This window comes from Plasmodium gonderi (genome assembly GCF_002157705.1).
Source record: "Plasmodium gonderi DNA, contig: Chr07, whole genome shotgun sequence".
NCBI classification, from domain to species: Eukaryota; Apicomplexa; class Aconoidasida; order Haemosporida; family Plasmodiidae; genus Plasmodium; species Plasmodium gonderi.
This window is the reverse complement of record NW_021628932.1, coordinates 1,040,766-1,053,476: the sequence shown is the minus strand read 5'-3', so window position 1 is coordinate 1,053,476 and position 12,711 is coordinate 1,040,766. Positions and strand designations below refer to the sequence as shown.

Genomic DNA, 12,711 nt, shown 5'->3' with positions numbered 1-12,711 from the left:
AATGGAAAGTGAGCGGAAAAGTAAAAGGACAACAAAACCGGAAGGAAATTCAACAAGAAATGAAAAATAAAAAACAAAAGGCAAAATGGGGGAAAAATCACCTACATATAATTTCTATGCTTAAAAATTCTCCCTTAGAATCACTTTTAAACAGGCAACCTGTGCATATATATTGATATTCATACATACATACGTGCGACGAACTTAATTATGTATTCAAATTACTCTCAACTTGCAAAATCGGTACGACGTTGTATGTATGCTTTATGTACATACATACACAAATACATACATAAATGGATACACTTTTTACGCACACATGTGCTGTGTTTGTATACTTCTTGCGAAACGATGCTGTATTGCAAATCTTGAAAAGGAAAGTACTGTTCTAGAGCTTATGTATGCATGTTCCTGAATCTTATGTATACCTTCCCATATATACAATAAAATACCTTAGGGGAATAACTGTTAGGGAAAGGGCGCTCATTTGTAAACGTCTTCTGATGGTAAAGGCTTAAAAAAATAATTCCCTCACTATACTGAGGCGACGACAAAAAAATGGAGAAAAGGAAAAATAAAGAAACAAAAAAAAAAAAAAAAAAAAAAAAAAAAAAAAAAAAAAAAACAAAAAAAAAAAGGAAAAAAAAAAAAAAAAAAAAAAAATAAAATAAAATAAATAAAAAGAGCAGCAAATAGGTTAGGATGAAGTAAACCCAATTAAAGCAAGTTAGGAATTGATATGAATCCAAAAGAGTTGAATTCAAATGGTGAAAAAACGAAAAAAAAAAAAAAAAAAAAAAAAGGACATAAATACACAAGTTGCCAAGAAGTAAAAAAATCAAATGGCAAAACTAATATGCATTTTTAAGCAGCAAATTCAATAACACAACACATGTCATAATAAATTCCCAACACAGTTGACTTTAAAAAGAAAAACGTATTTCATCACTTGTAATGTTATACTCATGAGCGTACATGGTTCATAAAATTATGTGTATATTTATTTTTTTTTTTTAATTTTGGGCTGATGATATATGTGATATCGTACGCCTGGAGTAAATAAATCCACATGACAAGTTGACAATAAACTATCATATGTGTAGACCTCCTGTTCCCCACAAAATAAGTCAAATGGAACACAGTTAAATGCGAATCGATGAAATTTTTCCAATGTGGGAGGGGTGGGGAAAGTTCGAGAATATGTTATGAGCATAGGGAATGGTTTAGAGGTAGTGCTGCACGCAAAATTCTTATTTCTTGCAACCGTGGACGGGAATTTATTTTAACATAACTATTAAAGTTTTTTCACTCTTTCACTTTTCCCCATACGTGTGGTCAAATTAATTGATGTGTTGTAGGACGCAGGGGGGTGGGGGGGGTTCCAAATGTTTTACATATCATCTTCTTGAGGCAAAAAAAAAAAAAATACACGATTACACAATTATGTGATCACACAATTATGCAATCACACAATTATGCGATCACACAATTATGCGATTACACAATTATGCGATTACACAATTACGTTATTACACGATTGCGCGGTCACACGATTGCACGATCGCGCGGTTACACGACTGAACGATTGCATGCCTACACTTATATACATGTACTTACATACGAACGTATGCATATATAAAAGTACTCATAAAGTATGCCCTCCTAGCAATTTCCTAAGAACGCATGTCTGAAAAAGAGGGGGAAAATTCAAAAATAATTCACAAGATGTACAACGAAAAAATGTGATAAAATAAATAAATAAAGCAAATAAATATATAAATAAAAATTGGCAGTTTTTAGTGTTTGCTGCGATATTTTTTTCGAGCGTCACACATAATAACCCATCGCATTTTTCAAATCAAAAGGCGAAAAAAGAAAAACAAAAATATGTATTACTTTTGCATATCTTTAATCTCCCCACTATGTGTGTGGAGTTATTTTGTTTTCCATTTAATTTTCCCTTTCCTTTTCCACCTCATTTTCTGTTATGTTTTTCCTCTTCCATTTTTTACTTATATGCATGTATTCGTCTGCTACATTAATACTATATTTTTTTTTTTTTTTTTTTTTTTTTTTGTTCATATGTTCAGGCAACTCGTACATTTTTGCACTTAGCTAAAATAAATGTTATCTTTATCGTTATCGTGAAATTTTCTACGATGAGTAACCACAAGATGTATCATAAAAGATACTCCTTTTGAATAAACTTTGATTACCACGTATGTTCAATCGTGCCTGTAAATATTGTGTGGGAATATTCTAAATCCGTTGTAGCATATATGCAAAAAAAAAAAAAAAAAAAAAAAAAAGGTACCTTGCTTGGGGGTCAGGCATTGTACTCTTTTCATAAAATCATAATTGTGTGTGATTATGGATACTAATTAGAATTACTTCTTCACCTGTTTATTATGTGTATACCCTTTGCATGTCACCATTTTTTGGTCATACAATGGAACCTTTAAAACGATAGATAGAAAGTTGTAATGGAATAAGTAACCACCGCTACCATCGGCTTGTTCCTGCTTTCAACTGAACTAACCCTTTTATATGCATTTAACTTTTTTTTTTTTTTTTTTTTTTAACCCACGTGTCAGACACATAAAATATGTAGTTGCTCATAATTGAAACTTTTCTGGGTATATGCAAATATGATCCTACTCTGTGTGGGTAAAAACAACATCACTCGGTCATGTATACACATATATATGTATATACATATATACACGTCGTCACATGGGCCATAATTAAAAGGAAAAACAAAATGGTAGTTTACCAAATTCAGCAAATGATGATAGGCCATTTAGACATTCCGTAAAGTCTCATAAGCCATATAACATTAAAGTTAACTATAATTGTGAGTATTTTCCTCCTCTATGTGTTCTCTCAATCATTTCTGCCACGTCAAAGCAGCGAACTATAAATTACTTACACTTTATTTATCCATAAAAATTAAAAAAAAATAAATAAAAGGAAAAAGGATTCAGAGGTTATACAATAACTACTATTGCAACTTCATCATGGAAAAAATACTTACGATCCTTGTGCTACTCAAAATGGCATCCTTAAGTGATTTTTTCCACGTGTTATAAAGTAATGGAGCATATTTGTCAAAGCACATGTACATGTGAAGGCGAATATAAGAACAACCTACCAGGTGCAACTCAAATTCATTTAAAATCAATAATTGTAGGATGAATTTTCTATCTGTCATAAGATGAACTGTATATTCCTCGTGTGTGCCTGTGTGGACGCGTCTGTTTCTGTGTGTTTCATGTGGATACATAAATAAGGACATACACAAATGATCTCTTATTAACAATCGCTTAATTCATGTATAAATATGACTGATCATGTGCCCCCCTATGTAACCTATCTGTATATATTATATATTATGTCACAGGGGAAAAATTGTTCGATTTCATTACTTCGCACACCGTTGAGAATGTGTGCAAATGGATAACACAGATTTATGTCCACTATTAACAAGAGGTATTTTTATGAGCTTATTCTTGTGAGATATAAAATGGAAAAAGTGTGCATATGTTTGGTGGCACTTTTGCAGGTTCCTCGTAATGCTGAGGATGGAGAAAAAAGCATACCCCTCACCACCCCCCCTCAAGTGCAAAATAACGTGTTTCATAAAACGGGTGGTAGGTATGCATATAATTGGCCTCCCATAGCAGAGCAAGTCATATATATATACATAGAAACGATCGGCATAGGTACAAAAGCGACATGCAAAGGATGAACTAATATGTCGGAAATTTTCAGGCGGAACCAAGGCCTCGTGGATATACACGAATTGTGCCAAGTTGTAACGATGGCCAGTGTAAACATGCCTTAAATAAAGGCATGAGAATGTATGAATGTACATATATATATATATATATATATACATATACATGCACATGTATATTTTTTTTTTTTTCGAATACTTTTTTGGTATTTAATATATGAACATTTGCAACCTCCTATTCCTATATGCGTTTTTTGTAAAACCAAAAAATGAAGCGCACGAAATATTTTTATTTTTTTAAGAGAATATCATTATTGTATAATATGGAGTAAATTATATGTATCCACTATTTTCTTTTTTTTTTTTTTTTTTTTTTTTTTTATTTTTTTCCCACATTCTTTTCTCCGTAGGATTTCAAATTTCTTCCTCGTTTTAAGCAAAAGAAAAATGAAAAATCAGTTAGCCTCATTTTAATGCCTCTTCATCCTCATGTAACATATACTTTTTATGTTTTTTTCATTTTTACATTTTTTCATTTTTACATTTTTTCATTTTTTCATTTTTTCATTTTTACATTTTTTCATTTTTACATTTTTTCATTTTTACATTTTTTTATTTTTTCATTTTTTCATTTTCCCCTAAATTAATACATGTATGCGTATATATTTATTATATTAAAGTACATATTTTCGTACGTTTACGTACACGCTTCTCCTCCTGTTTTAATATGTACATACAAAGGCAAGTACATACGAGAGATTTCGTATTACATAGTAAGGTTTTTTTTTTTTTTTTTTGCGCATACACTTTTTTAATTATATATATGAAGGAGAGACTTCCATCTCTCAAAACTACATTCGAGTTTGTGGATCATATTATATCTACAGAGTGCTTGAAGTACATAGGAGAAAAGTACATATGAAGAAAATGCACATGGAGAAAAGTACATATGAAGAAAACACACACCCATATGTACATTTCAAAATAAAATATACGTAATATATATATATCCAGAAAGATATAACATACAGAAGAAGGCGCACTCTTCACGATCTCCAGCAACTCTGTGTTCCTAGCAACAACACAAAGTAACTTTAATATAAACCCCCCCCATCGATTTGTCATGTTTTAAACACTTTCCCAAAGGATAAGATTATAAAATAAGTCAAAAAAAAAAACAAACGAACGAAAGAAGATATATAGAAAAAATAGCCTAACAAAAAAAACATACAGAAAAAATTGCCTAACAAACGAAGAAACAAAAATACGGCAAAACAAAATGGAACAAATGAATATAGATCAAGTGAATCACGAGAAGGGGAAAAATGACGGTGGAAATTTCAAGGTCCCAGTTGACGACATAAATAGTATCGATAAGGAGTTTAGCGATTTACAGAAATTGAAGGTTAGAATCTTCGAGTTTTACTTTTCTCTATCTCGTCCATTACATAATATGATGGCTTCATTTTTCTGCATTTATCTTTTTTCATTTTGAATTATGTTTTTTTTTTTTGTTTTTTTTCTTTTTTCTTTTCCTATGTCATTCGTCACACTAATATCTATGCTTTGCAATGATAGATATGTTGTTTCAAGCGAATGATGAGTGTTGTATGTACAAGAAGATGGATTGCACATCATATTTGCTGTTTTTTTGTTTGTTCTTTTATCAATTCTCAGAAATCACCTTTTTCTTTATTTTTTTTTTTTCAATTTCCTATTTGCATATCAATCCTTTCCTCTTGTGTAGATGATGAACGAAGGCGCAGAGATGCAAATGAACCAGTCAGGTGGTCTCGATTCTCATGAGATGGAACAGGAGGAAATAAACAATCGATCCATTTTTGTGGGAAATGTAAAAATCAAAAAGGAGTCAAAAAAAAAAAAAAAAAAAAAAAGGGATCTCATGTTATCCTATGAACATATCCAATAGTGTGAAAATTGGAACGCTCGTTTAACTACATTTCTTATCCTCTTATAACCACCATCATCCCATTCACAGTCTTTTTATTTTCACCTTTTTTTTTTTTTTTTTTTTTTTTTTTTTTTCACATTCGCATTTATACTATATCCTATTTCGCATCACTTTTTGGATTTCATTTTCCCCCCTTATGATATATTCAGGTGGACTATTCTACCCAGCCAGAAGAACTTCAATCTCTCTTTTCTGAATGTGGTCTTATAAATAGAGTAACTATTTTAGTGAATAAGAATACTGGGCATTCAAAGGGGTAATAGAGATTTATCGTAATTTTCTTTTTCTTTTTTTTTTTTTTACCATGCTTTATTTGTGTATATATGTGCATATGTACTTATGTGTATGCGCTTGTGAACCGACATGTCAGACAAGTTTTGCATCTTTTCATACAACACACGTGTGCACATATATCTTAACCCCTTTACATCCACTCAGATATGCATACATCGAATTTGCCGATGCGTCTTCCGTACGAACTGCCTTATCCCTTTCTGAATCCTTTTTTAAGAAAAGGCAAATTAAGGTATGCGCTGGATGTTCAGATATTTTTATTCAGCCGTTCTTCCATTTGAGTCTATGTCTCAGTTGTTAACTGAGGCTGTAGAACTAAGCTGGTACTTTGGGCCTTTTAGCTTGTGCCCACGTCTTTTGGTGAACTCGAAGCGAACGACACAAACGATGCAAGCGATGAAAACGACTCAGCACATATATGCCATTATATGCCCAGAAAATGTATAAAATATTTTTTTATTCTCCTTTCAAATCACAACAGGTTTGCAGTAAAAGACGAAATATCCCAGGATTCAATCGACCCAAAATTAGTCCATTTAGGGGGCGATCAATGAAACCAAGTTTGGGCCCAAGAGGGAGGTATATATACATACACATATCTAAAATGACAAAAAAAAAAAAAAAAAAGAACAAAAAAAAATTGGAAATTATTTAAGGATAGAAAACCATTTTTATGTTTGTCCACACATTTAGTGATAAAGTTGATTGTATATATTTTTGGCCCTTCCAAAGTGTGAACATATATATATATATATATATATATATATATATATATATATATATATATATATATATATATATATATACGTATATGTTCATATATATGTGAATGTGTATAGAGCAGATATACTGAGACATATTTTAAGAGCATATGTATTGGGGTTCCTTATCGTTCATACTATTTCATTGTTACAATAAATGCCCTTCACTTTTTGTAGACTTAGACAACCAAGCTTTAGACCATTTTATAGAGGAAGAGGATCATACAAGAAAATCGTTACTAATCCTTACGAACGAGCATAAATTAGTTTGGTAGCTCTACCCACCCCACCCCCTCATTTTGTAGTGTTTTCAATTTTTTTTTTATTTTTTTAAAAAACATACCCACTTTATATTCATACATATATATACCCTTATATATGTATGTATTTGCACGACGCTTCACGCTTTCCCCCACCCCCCTTTTTTTTTTTTTTTTTTTTTTCTTTTTATTTTTTAAGTATCCATATTTGCATTTCCACGCGATTACTTAAAATGAAAAGTGAAAAATAAAAAGTAAAAAAATATATAAGATTAAATAATAATAAGAAATATGAACAAATAAGAACAAATAAGAATAAAAAGGGGAAAAAATATTAATTAAAAATGGAAAAAAATATATTAATTAAAAAGGGAAAAAAAAAATATTAATTAAAAAGGGAAAAAAAAAATATTAATTAAAAAGGGAAAAAAAAAATATTAATTAAAAAGGGAAAAAAATATATTAATTAAAAAGGGAAAAAAAAATATTAATAAAAAAGGAAAAAAAAAATATTAATAACACATCATCGTTCCTCGCCCCCTTCATCACATGCACTCTCGATTAAGGATGTTACAAACACCCCTTGTGCATTCATATTAATGAACCTGAGTATCTTTGCGTTTGCAACTATATTTGAGGTTTATCGTTTGATTCGTTTAATTTTTTTTTTTTTTTTTTTTTTATTGTTGCTGTGACAATTTATAATTTTTTCATTTCATTTTCTCGTCTTTTTCATTTTCACCGTCTTTTCAAAGCATCCAGTTTTATCAACATGCACACGAAACGAGATACTCATACATTGCTCATGCGTGTCTGTAGACACCCTGTTTTTGTGTGCACCTATGCATTCTGAATATTTTGAATGATAAAAGGTGTTTTTTTTTTTTTTTTTTTTTTTTTTTTTTTTCTTTTACCTTTTCCATTATGCATAAGTTATCTATTTCATATTACTTTTTTTTTTTTTTTTTTTTTTTGGGGCGGGAGACCCCAATCCTCCTTTCTTATTACACACATGTGTTTAAATTCGCATGTATGTAAATAAGGGTTACAACACATGTGTTCATCTATTAAATATATGTACATCATGCTTAACAACACTTTTAAGCATCAAATATGGGTGTTTTTTTATTTTTTTTATTTTTGCATATATTTATGTCACGAGTTAAAAAAAAAAAAAAAAAAAAAAGCCAAATGGCTGAATAGCCAAATGACGGAATGGCAAAGATGACCGAATGGCAAAGATGACCGAATGGCAAATTCTTCGAGTAGAGTTACAACGATTTTATCAGAAGCCTTGCTTTCCACATAGAACTAAAAAAAAATCGTGGCAAAAGGAAGAATGTTGCAGAACAATCACAAAAGAATAACAAGTTTGCTGTGTATGTTCTCTGACCTATATCAAGGGTGCAACACGATTAATTTCTTTCTCGGTGTTTGAGATACGAGTCTTCATTTGTTCTTTTCTGTCCTGTTATGTTCTGTTTTCTCTTATTATTTTTATTTTTTGTTTTACTCTATTTCGTGCGCATTTTAATGCGATTTTATTACCTCCTTCCTCCTGTGGTGAATTTTTTAAAGCTTCAATTGAAATCTCATAACATTGAAGACGTGTTTTGTTTTGCAGATTTGGAAAGAGTTCCAATGTGCCATTTTTTTTTTTTTTTTTTCTTAAAATATGTGCACATATTTTTTATAAACACAGTTTATACGAGGACTTTACTCTTACATCTTACGCTTTGACAATTTTTGTCTATTTATGTATTTTTCCAAAAGGAAATTAAAGAAGACTTAAATCTGAGATATTACATTGTCACATTTGAAGTGTTTCTCTTTTGTAGTGGACATTTGCTTACCGAATAAAAAAAATGCACAAAGAAAAACGCAAAAAATAAAGCACACAGAAAAACGCAAAAATAAAACACAAAATGATAAAACACAATGGGGTAAATTTCTCATTTTCTTTCATGCATAGCCGAACCTTATACATGCTATAATTTTTTTTTTTTTTTTTTTTTTTTTGTAACATGCCTTTTACCAGGTTTTTCTTCTCTGAGAAAAGGCACATGGACGAAGGAGACACATTTGAAAAAATGAGAGTATGGTGCGGGGGAAGGGTGATGGAGGTGTTGTATTAGTTAATGACAATTTAGAAAAAAATATTCTGAAATGATTGAACAATTTTTGTGAAACGATAGGAAAATACAAATAAAATGAGTAGTGGGGACTATTTCCTACATACCTATGTACGTATGTATATATATGTTAACTACGCCTTTGGTTTCTCCCTTCCCCTCATACTTCCCTACTCCTCCTTGATTATTTTAAATGATGTATTTGAAAAAAGAATGAAATTAAAATTGGCGATTTATTTATTTATTTTTTTTTTTTCGTTTTCCCTAGGGGTCTATAAAAAAGTGTGCAGTTTTGTGTGCCTTGATTTGTTATCTACCTCCATTGTGATTGCTCATGTTTAAATATTAGCATATTGAAATATTCAGGTGCTTCAACATTCTCACACGCTCGAAGAATTTTTTTTTTTTTTTTCTCCTTTTTTTCGTGGGCTCATGTAAATTCCCTAACAGTTATTTCTTATACGAGAAAAAACTTACAGCTGAGTTTTCAAAAAAAAAAGTGCACTCCTTTGTGTTATCATTTTGCAGTTCAGAGTTGGAAAAAATAAAATATTAAAGTAAACAACAAATATATAAATAAATAAGTAAAATAAAGCAAATAAACATATCAAAACAATGCAAATACAGCATAGCAAAGCAAAGTGAAGCTAAACAAAGAGCTCAACCCGATGTACAATGTGCACAAGTGCGATACTTGAAAAAAAATGCGTGCAATAGATGATGAGAAATGCCATCAAGAGAGACATGTATGTAGTACTAGGCAGAGAAAATATAAATAGAAGTTCTGAAATTTTGCTCATTTTGGACCGCTTCTATATATATTAATACAAACCTGTTGCGAAGTTCTTTCTCCACCTTCGTATGAGTATTCTGAAATTCATGGAGGTTTTTTGGTACCCTCCTCATTCCCTTCTCCAGAAAAAACATTATACTACTGTCACGTGAATTTTAAGTTTAAGCTTAAAAAGCTTGTGTACACGTGATTTTTTTTTTTTTTTTTTTTTTTTTTTGTAAATGGACACAAGGACAAGTTCCAAAAAAATAAAGAAATTATGAACAAGGCATGTATCAGCATCCTTACCATATGTCGATTCAAGAAGCTTGAAATCTTAAAGAAACGTTTCATAACTAGCGTAGAAGCATTTGCTCATAGCAGAAGAGAAGAAGGAGGACAAGAAGAAGAAGTAATCCAAAAAAGTAGGATTTTTCATAAGTTCATTTCCCATTCAAACAATCAAATAAAATACGCAAGTTTGTGTAAATCTCATCACAGGCTCGGGTCACCTGAGTTATCTATTTCTGAACAGACAATGAATAACGAAAAAAATACAAAAAAAAATTATGAACATGATCTTCCGTCTGAACATGTTAATACAATGACAAATAACGAAATAAAGAATTCAACACATGTTGATGAGAATAACAGTAACTTTCAATATGATTACGATTATGTAGTTATCGGAGGAGGGCCAGGAGGAATGGCATCAGCAAAAGAAGCAGCAGCACATGGGGCTAAGGTTCTTCTATTCGATTATGTTAAACCAAGTAATAAAGGAACCAAATGGGGAATTGGAGGGACTTGTGTTAATGTAGGATGTGTACCAAAGAAATTAATGCATTATGCAGGAAATATGGGTAGTATATTTAAATTAGATTCTAATAAATATGGATGGTCATACAATAATTTAAGACACAATTGGGGGAAGTTAGTTACCACTGTTCAGTCTCATATACGTTCTTTAAATTTTAGCTATATGACAGGACTCAGATCTTCCAAAGTCAAATATATTAATGGATTGGCCAAATTGAAAAATAAAAATACTGTATCTTATTATTTAAAAGGAGATATGTCCAAAGAAGAATTCGTTACATCTAAATATATACTTATTGCAACAGGCTGTAGACCTTATATTCCTGAAGATGTTCAAGGCGCGAAAGAATTGTCCATAACTTCAGATGACATATTTTCTTTAAAGACAGAACCAGGAAAAACACTAGTTGTAGGTGCATCATATGTAGCCTTAGAATGTGCAGGTTTTCTGAATTCATTAGGTTACGACGTCACTGTATCTGTTCGATCCATTGTTTTACGAGGATTTGATTCTCAATGTGCAGAGAAGGTAAAGAATTACATGGAAGAACAAGGGGTTGTTTTTAAGTATGGGGTACTTCCAACAAAATTGTCAAAAGTTGTAGAAAGTGCGGAAAGTGCGCAAAATGTGGAAAAAGTGGAAAAAGTAGAAACAGCAGTAGAATCAGCACCCGAGAGAAGAGAGAAAATTTTGGTCCTTTTCAGTGACGGAACGAGCGATGTGTTCGATTGTGTGATGTATGCAACAGGAAGAAAAGGAGATATAGAACACCTAAATCTTGAACAAATGAACATCAAGGTAAATAAAAATATAAACAAAATTATAACAAATGATGTTAGCTGTACGGATGTACCAAATATTTTTGCTGTGGGAGATGTAGTAGAAAATGTACCTGAACTTGCACCTGTAGCTATTAAAGCAGGAGAAATTTTAGCTAGAAGACTGTTTAAAAAATCGGAAGAAGTTATGGACTATACGTTTGTACCTACATCTATATATACCCCTATTGAATATGGGGCCTGTGGGTATTCAGAAGAAAAAGCATACGAAGTATTTGGAAAATCAAATGTAGAAATATTTCTTCAAGAATTTAACAATTTAGAAATATCTGCAGTCCATAGGGAGAAGCATATTCGAGCACAAAAGGATGAATACGATACAGATGTCAGTAGTATTTGTCTGGCAAAACTTGTTTGTTTAAAAAATGAGGATAATCGGGTTGTTGGATTTCATTATGTTGGTCCAAATGCAGGTGAAGTTACACAAGGAATGGCCCTAGCCTTGAAACTAAAGGCCAAAAAGAGCGACTTTGACAATTGCCTTGGTATTCATCCAACAGATGCAGAATCGTTTATGAACCTGTCCATCACACTGTCGTCTGGCTTATCCTATGCCGCGAAAGGGGGGTGCGGTGGTGGCAAGTGCGGCTAGCTGGAAGAAACTTCTGCCGTGGTGGGGAAGCCGTTCCCTCATTTTTTTTTTTTTTTTCCATCCATTTACCAACGCACGTGTGTACTTAATAATTTACTATTTTATATATATATATGTATATATATTTACATCTATTTTTATTAACTTTTTTTTTTTTCCTTTTTGATATACGTGTGTAACTCTATTTGAAGTCCCAAATGGTCGATCTTCCCCCCTTTACACCATTTTATAACGGCATTATGACGTTAAGTTGGGTCCATGATTCATCCATTGCACGAAAAATTTACATTCAATATGTGATAAATATCACAGAAAACGCTTTAAATGAATATTTTTGAATAGAACACGAGTCGCTAGGTTAACAAATTATTGCACCTCCATCAGCATCCTTTGTATCCCCGTGTGCTTTTTGCACTTGAACGAAAAGTCATATCGTGTTATAATGACTTCGTCATCAAGTTTATTTTTTACATGACTCTGTTAAGGAGAATAGCTCTGTCTTGAATATACGTATCTCAATGTACACCTGTGTA

General features: G+C 31.5%; 2 protein-coding genes across 2 annotated transcripts; both read left to right on the top strand.

Annotated features, from left to right (window-relative positions):
- Positions 1 to 5,015: 5,015 nt before the first annotated feature.
- Positions 5,016 to 7,025, top strand: PGO_072170 (RNA-binding protein; the record flags this gene model as incomplete). The annotated part of the gene is made up of 6 exons (XM_028687090.1): positions 5,016 to 5,141; positions 5,484 to 5,588; positions 5,858 to 5,964; positions 6,147 to 6,234; positions 6,484 to 6,581; positions 6,941 to 7,025. The coding sequence occupies 6 exons, from the start codon at positions 5,016 to 5,018 to the stop codon at positions 7,023 to 7,025; spliced, it is 609 nt and encodes a 202-aa protein (XP_028542891.1).
- Positions 7,026 to 10,207: 3,182 nt separating this feature from the next.
- On the top strand, positions 10,208 to 12,178 carry PGO_072160 (thioredoxin reductase 2; the record flags this gene model as incomplete). The annotated part of the gene is made up of 1 exon (XM_028687089.1): positions 10,208 to 12,178. The coding sequence occupies one exon, from the start codon at positions 10,208 to 10,210 to the stop codon at positions 12,176 to 12,178; it is 1,971 nt and encodes a 656-aa protein (XP_028542890.1).
- Positions 12,179 to 12,711: the final 533 nt, after the last annotated feature.